General features: G+C 42.2%; 1 protein-coding gene across 3 annotated transcripts in view; it reads left to right on the top strand.

Moving 5' to 3' along the window:
• LOC147314617 (syntaxin-1A-like) overlaps positions 1 to 17,984 on the top strand; it is an 87,114-nt gene that overhangs the window by 18,989 nt on the left and 50,141 nt on the right. For all 3 annotated transcript variants that reach the window (XM_086261670.1, XM_086261668.1, XM_086261669.1), the window contains exon 2: positions 3,466 to 3,543. In XM_086261670.1, coding sequence (XP_086117796.1) covers positions 3,466 to 3,543 — 78 coding nt within the window. The remainder of the gene's footprint in view (positions 1 to 3,465; positions 3,544 to 17,984) is intronic.

Here is a 17,984-nt window from a genome sequence, read left to right as displayed (position 1 = left end):
AAGGCCTCTCCCAGCCTCTTTGTGGCTCAGCAGGAGCTTCAGATCTGGTGGGAGGAGGACGTTTGAGGTGCGCTACTCGGTCTTCTCTCCTCCTGACCACACAAAGTAAAACCAGACCAAAGCCCTCCTCTCTCTGTGGGAGATACAGCATCTCTCTGTGGAGGCTGAACACAGTACTGGTGCTCTGAGCCTATTCTGATTCCCTGCTTATTCTCCTCCTCTGCCTCCTGCTGCTGCTGCCGCCTCTACTCTGGCTGCTTCTGAAAGTCTGCAGCTCCGTGAATGCACATCAGTGCCATACCAACACATTAAAGATTAGGTCTCAAAATGGACTTTTAGGACCTTTATTCTTATTATTCTAGTTTGTTAGCAATTTACTGTACCTGTAGTGAATATATATACTCTGTGTATACTTGGATTAGTTTGAGTAGGTCTAGATATTAGTGGGATTACAGCATCTCTGTACTCCTCTCGCTTAGATCTGTGGCATTTGTCTTGCTAAAGTCTGTCTTCACAAGCATTTTCTCAGGAACCGTTTCCTTTTCTTCAGTTGTTCTCGTCTGGTTTCCTTATGTCTCCTCCCCATCTCCTGCTGTGTCAGCATATCACATTTTAACCCTCTTCAAAGAGAAATGGCATTGAAGAAGACATTTTAATACAGTTATTTATTTATTTTTTTACAGGCGCAAACTTTCACAATTTTTATCTTTCAGTGTCTGCGTGGTAGAACATAAAAAAAGAAGCGGTATGATTTGATTTAAGTCATATTAGATTCGTTGAGTCATTTTATCATATTTTTCAGTTGTAATCTACAAAAAATCTCCTACGCAGACTTTATTTTCTGACGTTCTGACACTTTAATGCTTTTCGCTGAATAAAAAGAGTCAGAAGCAATTTTTCATACTTTAGAATGACTTTAAAAAGATGAATCTCAGTATTTAAATTACTTGCAGTGCCACCATATATTGGCAACTATATTCACTGACCACTTTATTAGGTGCACTTGTTAAGCTGCTCATTAACACTTCAATCAGCCAATCACATGGCAGCAACTCAGTGGATCTGGCATGAAGGTCAAAGCGAGCATCAGGATGGAGAAGAAAGGTGATTTGAACAACTTTGAATGTTGCATGGATGCTAGTGCAAGATTGGCCAGATAGGAAGGCAATGGTAACACAAATAATACAAATAAATACATCCAAGTATGCAGAAGAGCATCTCTGAATGCACAATATGTTGAACCTTGAAGCAGATGGGCTACAGCAGCAGAAGACCACACTGGCTGCAACTCTTGTCAGCTAAGAGCAGGAAACCGAGGCTACGGTTTGCACCTGTTCACCAAAATAGGACAATGGAAGATTTGAAAAATGTTACCTGTTCCGATGAGTCTCGATTTCTCCTGCAGCATGCAGGTGGTAGAATCAGAATCCACCCTGCCCTGTGTCAACAAACCAGGCTGCTGAGGCATGCATGGCAGCCGCAGGCGAGTAATTGTGTGGGGGATATTTTCCTGGCACACTGTGGAGCTCTTATCGCCAACTGAAAATCATTTAAACATCGCAGCCTACCCGACTATTGTTGCTGACCATGCCCTTCCCTTTCTGACCACAGTTTGCCATGTCACAAAGGTTAAATCATCTCAAACTTGTTTTCAGAACATGACAATGAGTTCACTGTACTCAGCCAACAAATCTGCAGATACTGTGTGATGCTGTCATGTCAATGTGGACAAAAATCTCTGAGGAATATTTACAGCAACTTGTTGAATCTATGAAATAGTGAATTAAGGCAGCTCTGAAGACAAAATGGGTTCAGTCCAACACTGACAAGGAGTAAAGTGGCTGGAGAATATAAATGTATTTATGAATGTTTGGTAGTATCAGCTGTACAAACTTATGTCAGTAATGCATGATGTATATGTGCATCCTGCTGATCCATTGTTAAACAGTTAACAAGGGATAAGTAGCTCATTTCTTTTACTGGAAATTGATCACTTGATGCAAAAGTTTCCTGTGCTTCCTGCCTCCTGATGCATGTAATGCCTGCACATTTGTTTCCCTGTCTGGTTGAACCTGGCTGGCTGCCCATACACATGGAGAGCATAAATAATATCTGGATATGATTCATTGAAGTTTTTAAATATTTACTGGTTAATTTAATGGTTTAAAGAGTTTTTAAAGTTTTAGGGACTCTTAATCTTATTCTTATTTTGGTAACAGTTTTATTTTGAGGTTTGAGAGGAAATGAAGTCATCATTTTGACAGACACTGGGAAGCATCATTTGCATAATTCAGGACTCTCTTACTGCTGTTTGGAAATTCTGGGATAAGAGTAAGGAGTCATTTCAGGCAAAAGAAGATGAAAACTGCACTCTGTCCTCACAGCCTTGATAAGCAAATGGATCTCATAGGCCACTAATGGGGAACCAAATTAGTTTGACAGTGGCTGTGATGAATGAGATGAGGCCACATGAGATCCCACTAATGCAGTATAATGGCTGATGTGTGATTAGAAGCATGCATTTCAGAATGAATCATATGCCAGACTGCGAAAAGTTTGCAGAGTTTTGAACTTTTTGTTTTTATGTTTTTGCGTCCAAGCTTTGATTTATTCACTGAGAATGTTCAGGCCTTAGTGACGTGAATGTACCTCAGTAACAGCAGAAAACAACCGGAATTACTAGAAGAGTCGGACAGTTTGAGAATTTGAGTTTGAACAGGTTCCAGTCTTGTGATTTTTTTTTTTTTTTCTTTTTCTTTGAGTAACCCTGTTGTTTGTTTTTTCCACAATAAGCTTTTAGTTTGCTATTTAGGGTTTATTTTTCTACATTTTATTAAGTCACATGTAAATTTGGAGAACTGCTAAGGGGATTTTATTACCATTTGGACGAAGTCACAACAGCTGGTTTCCTCCGATTAAAGTCTAACCTGTTGCATGATTTGGTGTGTTAACTACAGAGAAATAGGAGTGGTATCAAAATATTAATCTGCTCCTTTAAGCTGAAATGGTTACATGTATCTGTGCATGAGTGAAGGTAGAGGGGTGCAGAAGTCAAGGTTTTCTCTGCTCGTAGGTTCTAATTCAATAATGACTTGCTAATCACTCGACCTGTGGTTCTAATTAAAAGTGTCATTAAGTGCTCCTTGATTCTAATCAGGTGATGTTTGGAGAGGTTTGGGAGGAGGGAGGGGGGGGGAGTGTTCTCACTGTTCCATTTAACCTTGAATTATGTAAAAACAACCTAACATGGTCCAATTCAGTCATCATCAGTGTTGTTGTTGATAGAAATTATGTTTACATGTTGTTTTAGTGTTTTTTGTTTTTTTTTTAAATGTTATTAACCATGTTTATTGCTTTATTATTTAACTGGTTCATGTAATGTAAGTAATTCAATTGTATTAAGATTATGTATTAATATATATGTGTATAATTTTTTTTTTATTTCGTGTATGTGTGTGTGTCCAGGGGAAGGAGACGACTGAGGAGGAAGATGAAGTCGCTGTTGGGATGGAGAAAGGCTTTATGGACGAATTCTTTGAACAGGTTTGTTTCTCTCCCAATCCTGATCCTTCCTTCTCCTTTTTTTGCTGTCAATCACTTTTTCTCCATTTACACATTATCAGGCTCATTGAAGGCTAATCACTTGTCAGTCCAGGTAATTTCCTACTCCACAACATGCCCGGGTGTTTTTCCTCTGCTGATATTGAATCTAATCGTGCTGTTTTTTTTGGAGCGCTGTAATCAATCTCATGCCGTTTGTCTTCTCTGGGGTGCGTTTTTATGATTTATAACTGTTGATGTTGTTGCTGGTGTGGCATAAATTGTTCTGCATTTTATTTCATTTGAAAAAGCCTTTATTGATTCAACAAATCACACCAGTGCTCTACTCGCCCAACTCTGAATAACATTGATATTTTTCATGTATTTCTCTCAGTCTTTCCTCGTGGCACGACAGATGCTGAGCTTGTGTGTCAGCGGGGGATCGTTATTTGATCCCCGGCTACATTTGTAAGTTTGCTCACTTACCAAGCAATGAATAGTGCCGTAACAGCCCCCGAGACACAATATCAACCAAAATTAAAACTTTAAAAAGCAAAAACGCGTTCCATAAAAGTGATAAATGGATTTGCATGTCACTGAGTGAAATAAGTAGTTGATACCCAAGCAGATCTTGTTGGAGAAACCCTTATTAGCCGGCACAGCGGTAAGAAGTCACCAGGTTCATACACATCTCAAGAGGGATTTTGGCCCACTCCTCTTTAAAGAAACTCTCTCAGTCCTTTAGGTTTATTGCCAACCACTGCAGTGACAACTTCGTACATGAGTGTTCTGATTGAGGAGAGGAGGTTCTCATACAAGATTTTATGGTGCATGGCCCTGTCCATTGGTCCCTCCTGTACTTTCCTGTACCCTTAGCACATAAACAGCCCTAAAGCATAATGTTTCCATCGCCGTGCTTGACTGTGGGGTTGGTGTCCTGTGGGACAGCTGTCTCTTCCTCCAAACACTGTGGGTCAAGTTGATTCCAAAGAGCTCGATTTTGGTTTCATCTGACCATAGCACTTTCTCCCAGGCCTTCTGAGTCATTTAGATGTTTACTGACAAACTTCAGACGTCCTGTACATGTGCCTTCTTGAGCAGTGGGACCTTGGGGACACTGTGCTGTTCTTGGTGACTGGAAACCCAATTGTCTTCATTATGCAGTTTTTGGCTGATCCACCGCTTTTCTCACGATCATCCTCCTGTTATCTTTCCCCTGATGTCCTTTGACAGCTCTTTGATCGTGTCCAGGGTGGTAGAGAGGCTGGAATGCAAGAAACTGATTCTGTGCACAGACGCGCTTTATACAGATAGAAGTTGAGATCAGGAGTCTCTCAACAATACTGATTGTAGTCTTTAGATTATCGTCAATATTCTGTCTCTCTTCATTAAAATAAAATTACCATAGAAATTAGACTGTTCACTTCTTTGCACGTTTGCAAACTTACAAGTTCATCAGAGAATAAAATAATAATTTTTCACAGCGTAAATTTCTTTTCACATACATTTGGGAGCGTGTTCCCAGTGCGTGCCATGCACGTAAGCTGAACATCATTATAGCTCTCAGAGGGAGGGCCTCGTTTCAGCATGGCAGCAGTTGACATCTCCGCCCCAGAGAGAGGGAGACCCACTGGGAATCATCATTCATATGGTGCCAGGCCTGTTTTTACCCGGTGACGGCGTTCACTGTGAGAACAGTAGTGTAATTTTTTTATTACTTGTGTTGTTGGCAGTTATATTTCTTGTATTATATGCGCCACTACTTTCATTTTCTAAAACACCTGGGATTTGCCTTTGAAGTATTTAAATCACCATTGCAAATGCTGCTACAAAGGTGGGTTGGGCGAGGTTGAATGGCATTTAGCAGCATTTTTGAGTTACGAAAAAGGTCTGGCAACCAGCACTTTGATACGTGAGCTTTCAAAGCGCCGTGAGACAACAAACACATCGCCAAAAAGCCGCAATCATCAGTGACTGAGCTGAAAGGAGATCAATCAAAACGTCTGTATAGATATTTAATATTTCAGCACAGACAAGCGTCAAAAAGGAGAAGAAGCAGCCTTCTTTACCGACGTGTGATGGAAATATTGTTTTTATCATCACAATATTGTTGTTAAGTCATCAAAAGCACTAATTCATGCAACTGGGCAGCATATAGATGTGAGTTGATTAAATGTGCTCAGTGACTGCCTGCGATTGTTTAACACACTCCACCTCTCCACTAGGGATGGGTACCGGTGTCCGGTGCTGTGGTGTTTCGACAGAAGAACGGAGACGGCTTGGTTTGTAATGGAACGTATATATTCAGCAGTAGTTCGCCATTTTACATCTCACCATACACTTCACTTCTTCTCTCCTTCCATCATCCTTAGTCACAGAGCCCCCTACTGGTAACTGAGTATATGTTCATATTCAGTCCCCCTTGTAAGCAACCCTTCACCATCTTAGCAGTGTATGTAAACACAACATCTCTCCTCATTCTCACAGAATTCTACTACCTCAGTATTACTTACTTAGCATGGCAACATTACTATTTGCACAGAACATTATCAGTAGTAAACTTTGCAACCAGACAGCATTTTCAATACCTATTTCACTTATAACATTACTGGGTGTTTGAACTATACCCGTGATCTTAACATACAATCTTGTTCTGGTGCCTAAATCGTCCTTTATAATGAATACTTGTACTGTTAAGGTTACTGTAGTAACTTAACAACCTTAAGTCACAAAACTCACAAATAAATCACAGTAAATCAATCCTCTATTATACTTGGACCTCAGAACTAGCAGTATGGAACTTAACATTAGCACCCAACAGCTCAAGCGTGTTTTTTTCACTTTTTTTTCTTTTCATTTTTTTTTTTTTTTTTAAACTCATTTCATAACATAATCCTTGGTCCAAGCTGGTAACTATCTCGGTCTGTTAGGAACAGAAGGTCTTTTAGGAGTTTCTCTTGTGTTATTTTCAACCTCGTCACCAGCCTGCAATGGCTCAGCATTCTCTGCGCAGCAGAGTGAGAGACGGGCTGCATTCCATCTCTTTCCATCACTCAAGATGAAGGTGCTCAGTCCAGTCTGTTGCTGCACTGACAGTGGATCAGTGAACTGTCTCTCTCCCTTCCCCACTCGGAAAGGTTTACGTATCCGCACCCTGTCACCGACCACAAGCCACGGAGGTTTTGCCCCCCTCTTTGCATCAGTGTAGCGTTTACTCTTACGTTGCTGGTGAGAGACTCTGGCCCTGCATTGGTCATACTGTCCTGTGTCTTTGGGAAACGGCAGGACATTTAGCTTTGTTCTCATGGGTCTCCCTCTGAGAAGCTGGAACGGAGCTGCTCCAGTCGTTGCATGAGCTGTAGCACGGTAATTCTGTAGCATCTCTGTCACGGCGGGCTTCCACAGCTTCTGGGACACCTGTGCAGCCTGAACACAGTCCTTCAGCACTCTGTTGAATCTTTCAACACACCCGTTCGCTTGAGGGTGATACACACTTGTTCTGATGTGCTTGATGCCCCTTTCCGTCAGGAAATCAGCAAAGGCAGATGAAGTGAATTGTGGTCCATTATCTGTGGTAAGCTCACAAGGGTTTCCCTCCCGTGCAAAAACTGAAGACAAGAACCTAATCACAGTGTCTGTAGTAGCTGATGAAGTAAAGGCTACTTCTGGCCATTTGCTGAAGTAATCGACCAGTGTGATGGCAAACCTGCAGTCCTGCGACCCGCGGTCAAAAGGTCCAACAATGTCAACGGCCACATGCTGAAAGGGACCATCTGGAAACTGAACCGGCTGTAAGGGAGTAGGAGCAGTTTTGGCCGTTTTGTCACACAATTGACAGACTGAGCACGATGACAGAATCGCATGGACTTGAGTATCCATGCATGGCCACCAGTAAAGCTCTCTGAGCCGCTGCTTTGTGCGAACTATGCCCTGGTGACCTTCGTGTGTGAGGCATATCACCTTTTCCCGCAGGGACCTTGGGACCACCAGACGTGTCCCCCGGAAAACCAACGGTGATTCCACAGCAAGTTCATGTCGCACCAGGAAATACGGCTGTATCTCAGGTGGGAGAGACCTTTTCACCTTAGGCCAGCCTGAGCGGATAACCTGTTGCAGCAGAGAAAGGTCAGGGCAGTCCTCACATTCAGCTTTAAAATCCGTCAACGGTGTCGCTGTCAAGAGAGGAGAAACTTCAGCTATCTCCAAGAGAAGGTCTTTTTCAGCATCAATGTCAGTGCTGGAGTACATCAGGGGAACCCGTGAGAGGCAGTCTGCGATGACATTCTGAACACCAGGACGGTACTGCACATCATACTGAAAACACATCAGCCTTGCAGACCATCGTGCGATTCTCATGCCCGCTCTGTTCATACCTTTGGTGCTGAGAAGGGTAGTAAGAGCTTGGTGGTCAGTACGAAGTGTGAATCTGCGGCCCCATACATATGTACGCCATCTTTCCACCGCCCAGACACAGGCTAACGCCTCCTTTTCTGTGGTGGAGTACTTTCTTTCAGCAGGAGACAGTGTTCGGGAGGCGAACGCCACAACCCGCTCCACTTGATCTGGATGTAACCGTGTCAACACAGCGCCTAGCCCATAGTCTGATGCGTCTGTGGTGATAAAAGCAGGTAAGTCAGGGTCATAGACGGCAAGTGCGGGACTTTCCAGAAGGAGTTTTTTCAGGTTACTGAAGCTCTCATGTGCTGCCTCGTTCCACTGGAGTTCGACTTTCATGTCTGTTTTCAGCAACTGTCGCAGTGGTTCCACCAGTGTAGCATAATCTGGAATAAATTTACTGAACCAGGATGACAAACCCAGGAACGAGCGCAATGCAGCCATATCCTTTGGAGCAGGAGCCTCAGCAATAGCAGTAAGGTGATGTTGGCTTGGACGTAGGCCTTCCTTTGAGATTACATGGCCCAGGAATGTGATGTGTGACTGGCAGAAGGAACTTTTCCCAGCATTAATCTGCAGGCCGACATCTCTGAGACGTTGGAGAACAGCTTGCAGGCGTGTATCATGCACCTCCTTTGATGTTCCGTAGACGATGATGTCATCCAAGTAGTTGCGAACACCAGGCAGATCTTTCAGGACCGTTTGCATCATTTTCTGGAACGCCGAAGGTGCTGATGCTAGGCCAAATGGGACACGTGTGAACTGGAACAGTCCCTCATGAGTGATGAAAGCAGTCAGCTTGCGGCTCTCCGGATGCAAAGGTAATTGGTGGTATGCTGAGCTGAGGTCAATCTGGCTGTAGTGAGTGGCACCTGCCAAGTCAGAAAACAGATCCTCCATATGAGGAAGAGGATGGCAGTCAGCAATAATGCTCTTATTGGGTTCACGAAGGTCAACACACAGTCTCAACTCCTTTTTTCGCTTTCTGGCCACGACCAAAGGACTCACCCACTCAGCTGCATCGATCCTTTCAATTATGCCAGCTTTGAGTAAGCGAGAGAGTTCTGCTGACACCTCTGTACGTACACTTAATGGCAGGCGTCTCAGCTTTTGGCGTACAGGCCGCACATTGTTGTTTACCTGTACTTTATGGATGAACCCTTTAACACATCCAAGTTGAGCTGGTGGAATAGGATCAACATTGTACACAGCAGACTTCTGGTTAGACGAATCCGGCTCATCTGCAGTTTCATCCTGAATACGGTCCACTTTGCCTCCGACGATGCAGACGTTCAGTGCTCTAATGAGGTCGAGGCCTAATAGCGGGGAACCAGCTTTGACAATGTAGAAGGAAGCAGGAACTTTTTCATTCTGTGCATGCAGTGCAACTGATGCAGGCAGACAACCCATCACAGCCAACTCATCTTTAGCATAAGTAACTAGTTTGACTTTAGGTCGCACCAGTGAACAGTCTGCAAAATACTGTCTGTAGATAGTTTCTGGCAGAATAGACACAGAAGCTCCAGTGTCTACTATCAGCTCTACTGTCTTAGAGCCACCTTGTACAGTTTCAATGTCGACAGTGCAGGTAAGCTTATCTTGAATAGCTGCCATCATTTTAGCATCTTGCACGCACAGTACTGCCAATTCTGGAACCACTACTTCTCTCACTTCACTGACTGACGACTTACATACCTTGGCAAAATGTCCCTTTTTCCCGCAGTTATTGCATTTTGAAGAAGCAGCCGGGCAGTTTTTATCATTAGCTAAGTGCTTGTGAGAACCACACCTGAAGCACTTCCGCTGCTGCTGCTTTGAACCTCCCCGTTTGCGTTGGTCTGGAGTGCAGCCTTTAGCGGGGCGAGGTCCTCTCCTCTGGTGAGAGTGGGAATTTGCCGCGTCGACTGTCTGAACAGGCGCGGTCGGACACGAGCCGGGTGTGGAGAGTAGAGTAGCGTTTTTGACTGCTGCTTCTACCTGGCTCGCAATAGTTAGAGCCTTATCCAGTGTGAGTTCATCCTCCAGTAACAGTTTGTCTTTCACAGCGCTGAGATGAGCATTGGAGATCAACTGATCTCTTATCATTTCACTTTCCATTTGTCCAAAGTAGAGCTGGGCGATAGAACGATAACGATATGTATCGCGATATAACTTTTACTCGATAGAGAAATTAAGCTATCGCGATAGACCTCGCCGCTCTTGTCCTCAAAAAAAAAAAAAAAAAAAAAAAAAAAGGTCAGCCAATCCAAATTAAGTAACGCGGAGCCGAACCAATCACGTCGCGTGACTTGTTACCGTATAGCACAAGTGCCAAGCCGCACGTGTGTTTGTTTGGGAAGCAGCCAGCGGGTAATGGAGGAAATGAGTGTGCCGACTAGAAAAATCAACCGAGCGTGACCGAAGAGAAAACAGATGATGGTTCCAATGCCGGAGAGATTGTCGAACGGAAGAGCTAAAGAAGTTCCGTAGTGTGAAGGTATTTCGGCTATTTCAAGTCTGACAAAAAAACAGAGAAGCGTGCACTGTAAATTGTGCCGAAAGCAAGTCTGGAAATACAATAAACTGGTGCATGCGTCACACTGTGCGCCACGTTATTGTTTCGGTGAAATGAATTTCTACAATACTGTTACTGTTAATTCTACTCTCTGCAGTGTTTAAATGCTTACATATACACACAGTTACTGTCCCTCCACACACACGACTCGGTTCTGCTTCTATGCCCCAGCTTTGTTTACTTTTTCCCACCGAGGCTTCTAGACTTCTGATTGGCCAGCATTTCGGCACGGTTAGGAATCTAGCGCCACCTGCTGCTTTGGCATGTTCATAGCAGCGTTTTCCTTCATTTCTGCCTTTATGTGTGGACGGGATTATTTTTTAAAACGAAAACGGAAAATCTCAGTTTTCAAAAATACCCGTGTACGTGTGGACGTAGCCTCAGTCTCTGACTGGAAGCGCTAATTCGTCATTCGGCTTTTGTCAGACTAAAGTAACTGTTAAAACTGTTTGAAAAGCTAAGCTATACAACAAGGAGAGATTGAGAATTTCCTTTTAGTTCTCAGTTTATTTGATATTGACAAAAGTTAGTCAGTTTTGTCTGTTCTTCTGAAAAACAAACTAAGATTTATTTTTAGAATTAATATTTTGTTTCTAAGTGGAATTGACAATTTAGTAGTCTGTTTTGTTTGTTCTATTTTGAAACTTAAACGCTTTAGCGGCTGCCTTTTGTGTAGTTTGCAATATTTGCCTTTATTTATCTGAAAAAGTCTCATGTTCCTTAAGTACATCTACCCTGTCGAACTTATTATGGGGAATAAATATTTAAATAAAAACAAGCTGCTGATTATTTCACATTTTACTTGTGAGCAACGGCACATTTAAATCTTACAAATATAGTTATTTGGCTTATATCGTGATAGATATCGTTATCGCCTGAAATGAAAAAAAAAAACATATCGTGATATGAAAAAATCTCATATCGCCCAGCTCTAGTCCAAAGTTACAAGATGAAGCTAATGCTCTCAGAGCCACCACATACTGAGAAACAGTCTCATCCGCTCGTTGCATACGCTGTCTGAATGTATGACGGCACGCCACGACATTCACTTTCGGCACAAAGTGCTTCTCCAGTGTGCTCATGGCGTCAGCATATGTATCACCTTGCTCCGGTAACGTGTAGAATAACCGCTGTCCCTCCGGGCCCAAGCAGTGTAGCAAAACAGCGCGTTTCCTAGCATCCGGCCATGCGTCTCCCGTGGCATTGATTACTAGCATGTAATTGTCGAATATTTTCCGCCATGTAGTAAATGGAATCGGCGGCTCACCCACATGTGGAAGAAAAGATGGTGGACTCGGAACTGATGCACTCATCCTCGTCGCCAATTTGTGGTGTTTCGACAGAAGAACGGAGATGGCTTGGTTTGTAATGGAACGTATATATTCAGCAGTAGTTCGCCATTTTACATCTCACCATACACTTCACTTCTTCTCTCCTTCCATCATCCTTAGTCACAGAGCCCCCTACTGGTAACTGAGTATATGTTCATATTCAGTCCCCCTTGTAAGCAACCCTTCACCATCTTAGCAGTGTATGTAAACACAACAGGTGCCATGATGGCACCGGTTCTGACATAAACGGTAGTAACCAGACCGAAAAGCAGCGCACATTTCGGTGCTTTATTTCGGTGCTTTTTTTTCCTGAGCTGTGATACACTTTAGATTCTAGCCAATCATTTTACGTTTCCGAGGATAGTAGGCGGGGCCAGGTACGTACGTTCTGTTAGATCAGAGCTACAGATTAAAAATGTCCAAGGCGAAGCGGTCAAAAGTCTGGCTGTACTTCACAGCAAAAGATGCAAACTCAGCAGCCTGCAACAAGTGCTTTAAGCTGATACTGTCAAAGGAGGTAACACCTCAAATCCGATGAAACACCTGGCGACGCATAGCGTTTTTTTTAAAAGCCCAGAAATGCGCCGTATTTGATAGCTTGCTGCGAGACCTCACACCGAGCACATCTACTGCGGGTGGGTTGCCTGTTATGCAACATCCCCCAAAAACACGAAGAGGAGAGTCCTGGCCCCTAGCCCTGCCAGTGTAGCAGAAATGATGACGGATGATGGTGGCAGCAGCCGTTCTTCTCTGCGTGAGTAGCTAATTTACATTGAGTAGGCTAACCACGTTATTACATTAATGCATGTAAGGTGAACTAGCAAACATCAACATAGCTACATGCGGCTGTCCTCTTGTTTGATGGCAGATACTCCCTTCACCCTGGCTAAAAAGGCTAAAATGACCAAAGAAAAAGTGGAAAACAGTTAAACATGAGAGGTTTAGGACAAAGTTTGTGTTTTTTCCATTGTTTAAGCACTGCTTCCAGCCAAGAGTGATACCATGTATGCCCCATAGCTGCAGAAAAGGCTAACATTGTTATATTTTTACAAAAAACAGCTGAACATGAGAGGTTTTTGGACCAATTTTGTGTTCTTTAAGCACCAGTTTGAGCACCGTTTGAGCACCGGCACCGTTTCAAAAGTACCGATTTGGCACCGGTATCAGATAAAACCTAAACGATACCCATCCCTACTCTCCACCCACTTCCAGCATTAGCTTTTAGATTTCTCCATCAACCATAACTTCATGTAAATTTAAATGTGGTGAAGTACACACCCTGCCAGATGTTTGAGCTTAGTAACAAGTTTGTGTTAAACTGGCTCAGTTTTGGAGAAACTCGGCAGCAGAGGCAATCAAAAAGCACCTTATAGTATGTAAATATTGATAATAAATGAGTAATTAGTCTGTGAATACCTCTTCTGACTGTGTGCGTATCCTCGGAAAACCTTTTCTTGCTTGGAGTCATCTGATCACAGGTCAATCAAACAGGCCACCTCAGCTGCTTCTGTCCACAGTCTTATTATTTTATTCATGAGCCAAAGAATGGGCAAGAGACGAAATGCAGATTAACCAGAAAATCGAGAGCTTGTCTACTACAGTGGTCTCTCAAATGGAGCAAAAATGTTAATGCGCACAGAGTGGGGAAGTTATGCTTGTAGTAGTTGGCTCGGCATCGGCTGCTTCATTCATTCTTCACCATTAGTGGCTCATTCATGTGCTTCGCGGCTATCAGATGACTACTAATGTGTTATCTTGTTACTGCAGCAGGTCCCTCAGGTGCTTTAACCACTTAAAGTTTTTAGTTTTTTCTTTTTTAAATTCAAGGTTGATCGGACTCTGGGAGCAAGAGAACCCACACAGGCACTGCACGGAAACCAGGAAAAGGACTAAGGATAAACTGGAACCAGTGACCACCAGAATGAATGGTCTCTGGTGGCTCTGCCATGCTAATCTTTTCTGGCATGCACTTTTCTACCAGGGAATGATTACTTTAAATCATTCAGGATTTTGGAGGCAATTACCTTCATGCTGCGATGAAACATTCATGTCCCCATCAACAGGGCAAGAAGGGACACTCAATAATTTGACTGTGAAAATGTTGTTAATCATGTCTTCAAAACATTGAAGATTTTAGACTGACATGTCCAAGTGTTTGTACCCCTCTCCTCAAAGCAAAAAAGGAGGAAATGGTTTTGGAAAAATGTCGTTCAGTGCCAGAATCAATGCTTAGTCACTGTGCAGACTCATGCTCAAAACGTATGCTCTCTTTTTTCCCTTGTTTTTCTGAGTCTGAGCTGTGGCCACCTTTTAAAACATTCCCTGTTATTAAGATCACAGGTGGCTAAGGTGGCAGTGGCAATATTTGGTGCACATGCTAGTATACGGTGAAGGGGGGGGGACGACACAATAGAAGAGCACCATCTAAAACAGGAAGAGAATCATCAATCGGCTTGTGACTCAGCAATCTGGCACATCTGGTACAGCTGTCCATTTTGTTTAAAAGCTTATCTAATGTTCCGATGTTGCCTATCAAGGGTGTCATGGCATGGGAGGCTGGGCACTAGCGAAGCAGGTAGATGGCCCATCACAGTAAGAGTTTTTCTGTTCAGTTCAGAATCACCAGTTTTTGTTTTTTGTTGTTGTTGATTTTTTTTTTTTTTTGTGGAAAGCGAAGCACTGGACAAAGCCCACACAGGCCCAGGGAGATCATGGATTTGAACCAACAACCTTCATTGTGTAAAATGACAGTGCTAAGCAGTGCACCAATGTGCTGCCCCGTTGAATGCAAAATATGAAACAATTTTGGTATCTCTCAGCTACGCCTGTACGTCAGCAACCAGAACAACACATTTTTATATTTAAAAAGAAAGTGCAGAGAGTTTTCTATTCTTTCTTTCTTCAGCTGCGAAGTCTAAACTCCTGAATCTGAGGTTTGACAGTCAGTACAGAGGTAATCCAGGGTATAGCTTCAAAAAGTCTGTAATTATGGGATGTTTTAGCTCCGGAGGATCGCTGCAGGCTGCAGCCATTTCGCTCACATTTGTCTCATTTATGTTCTTCTGCTGCTTCCCGCTTCTGACAGACTGTCTGTATCCCTGATATAGAAACACAGCCCTCTTTATCTGTCTGTAATTTTCAGTCTGTCTCAAGTGAAGAAATGAAGGAGGCAGAGTTTGACTGAAACATGTAGACAGAGGGATCCACAGAGAGCGGTTTGACACTGAGCTAAAAGCTTCAGGGAGTGTGAGAGTGGCAGAGTCGTTAGGAGAAGTTAGACAGCAAGACCAGAGAGGAAGAACGGGTATCAATATGTGACAGAGAGATGTAGATGGTGAGTGGAGCAGAAGAAGAGCAGGCGCGGTCAGGCTTCCACCCCGACTGGGTGTGTTAATTAAGCTTTCACTAGTGATCTGCAGGGATAACGGACAGTGGAAATACCACTGTGACCTTGAGTCACACTGTAAACACTGAGTGTGCATATTGATTTTATGTTGTGGAATTTTTGTAAAGATGAATGTAGCCACCTATGGTCATGCTTAGTATCTATCTGTGTGCATGCCTGTTTATGCGATTACTATGCGATTATGTAACAGTCACTGAAACTGCCCACCCCACATGTCACACAATGAAAATTGTAACTAAAAGAATTGCTTATATTTCCGTAATCTTTATTAGTGCTGTTGAAATAGTGGCTACACAGAGAAGTTCTAATTAGTTTAATTAGAAAATTAATTTAGGATCTGCTTCATGTGATGTGGCTCGTCTTTGAAGCTCATTAGCCCGGACATGCGTTCACAATAAAGTGATTAAAAAGCTCTATTTTTTACATTTAAGTAGCGTTTTTACTTTGTTGATTATGAAAATCTGCAGTGCAGTTTTTCTCTGCAAGCTTTTTCTGATACGTGCTTTTATAAATGTTTACAGTACTGTGCAAAAGTCTTGAGCCACTCCTTTCTTTATATTTTGCTTCCGAGGAGATGGGTTTGCCTTGAAGAATAGTTTTCAGGCTTTCTGAAGTTTTTCAAGGTCTTTCTTTAGACATAATCTGCTCCTCACTTATTTTCAGTCAAGTCCTTGTATCTGATCATCTTCATAGGAATATTTTTTTCCTTTCTTTTTTTTGGTTGTATGCCAAACCACAACGGAAGTCTCAAGGTATGAAGCAGTGTTGTGTATAAAAATAACTTGGGAAAGAGCCAATTTTAAATGATATCTTTATACTCTTTGTTACTAGCAGCCTGTACAAAAATGCATCACTTGTTCTCATTTGTTTAGTTGAATCTATGAAAAATACAAAAGACAAATGTTTGACAGTGTTTTTTTTTTTTGTTTTTTTTTTTCCCCCAGTAAATTTCAGAAATCCTTTATTAATCCAAAGGATTAATAAAGTATTATATCCAAAAGAGCAGTTACTGAAAACTTCTTTTCCACATTGTGTGGCTTTTAGAAAACTGAGGTCTATATGTATCCAGGAGGTCATGAGAGAAATGCAACAGTGAGCGCTTACAGCCATCTGCAAAACACGGTGGAGGCTCCGTCCTGGTGGTGTCAAGATGAACTTTGGAATGACTTTTAGGAAGGTGAAGAGCTACTTGATTATGAGTAAGCTCTTATGTAATACAACTCAAGTTTAGCTGAATTGTTTTGCTTTATGTTCTGTGTTTCCATATATGTTTGCATGCTTCTCCTATTTCTCATTCTACTAAAGAAACATAGAGACGTGATGGGTGGCTCAAGACTTGCACAGTATGTGAATCATTAGACTCCTGCTATAAAGTAATCATTTCTTATGTATTCACAACAGCAAGTGTGTGAATACATTTGTATGCAATATGTTGAGGCTTTAATCTGCTTTGGCGTTGTCTGAGTATCAGATCGTTTAGATGGATGCAAACACTACTCTAAGACGCAACTAAATCTAAATTGTGATGCTGTAGAAAGAGTTTAATTTGAAGATCTAAAGATGGATAGTAGATGAGGCTGATATTTGAAATTATGAACAATTTTGAAAAAAATGTTTTTAAATATGGATAATTCGAAGAAAATAAGTGCCTAACAGTGAGCTAAAAAAGAAAAGGCAGAGAAAAGATCCTCATCTTCAGCTATTTGTCAAAAAATGTCTTACTTTTCTTACATTGTGCAACAGAGCCCATTTATGCTTCACCTGATGATGCAAGAATGAAGTGAGCCAAAGCAAGAAAGACTCGCTGTGGCCTCGAGGCTCCTAATCATTCTCCTTACCAGATAAAAATGAGACTTTTACACTAGAATAACTTAAAACTAATGAATTACTGCAATATCCAGCTGGGATTAAGGCTGCTTAACATGACATTTGTACAAGACACAGAGAATAATAACAAATGTCTTCGGTCAAAAAGTCACAAGCAGTTGCAAAACTACCCTCAAAGTACGTGTATCAGTTTGTTTTTACACATCTGTGGGCTTTTTAGCCTCATCTGATCATGTTTTTCTCTCATACCAATAAAATTTATCTGATGCCTTATAAGAGCAGAGAGATGTGCCATGACTCACTAACGTGTGATTTCTAAACCGAGGCAGCTTAAAGTGGTTTCATCTTCTACTCTCTTTGGCGTCCTTCCTTTCTCCAGTCCTTTCTCACTCTCTTACATCTTTAACTTTTGCTCTCTTTCCCCCATGACGTTTAACTCTGCATTCACCTAAGCGACCCACCCACGGTGTCTGGTCTCTCTCCCAGTTGTCTTTCAGAGCCAATTATGTTATTAAAAAACAGAGCCAATCAGAAGCCAATTAAAGTCAAGTCAAGTCAAGTTTATTTATAGAGCACATTTAAAAACAACCAAGGCTGACCAAAGTGCTGTACAGTAAATACAGATAAAAATACAATAGAACACAATTTCGTAATAACACCTCGCTGATAAAAATAAAATAAAAATATATAAAACAAATAAATTAAACCTTTCTAAAAGCCAATGAAAAGAGGTGAGTTTTAAGAGCGGTTTTAAAAGTTTCTAGGCTTTTGGAGAGTCTGACGTGAGGAGGTAAACTGTTCCACAGTCTGGGTGCAGCCACAGCAAACGCCCTCTCTCCCTTTGTCTTTAATTTATACCTGGGAACATCTAAAAGCATCAGGTCGGCTGACCTCAAAGATCTCCTGGGGCGATAAGTACTAAGGAGTTCTG

Source organism: Aulonocara sp. 'chitande type north' Nkhata Bay, linkage group LG14, assembly GCF_057382095.1.
Source record: "Aulonocara sp. 'chitande type north' Nkhata Bay isolate Kocher_YH1m ecotype deep benthic linkage group LG14, A_spYH_male_GT1.1, whole genome shotgun sequence".
NCBI lineage: Eukaryota > Metazoa > Chordata > Actinopteri > Cichliformes > Cichlidae > Aulonocara > Aulonocara sp. 'chitande type north' Nkhata Bay.
This window is presented reverse-complemented; position numbering and strand designations above follow the sequence as displayed.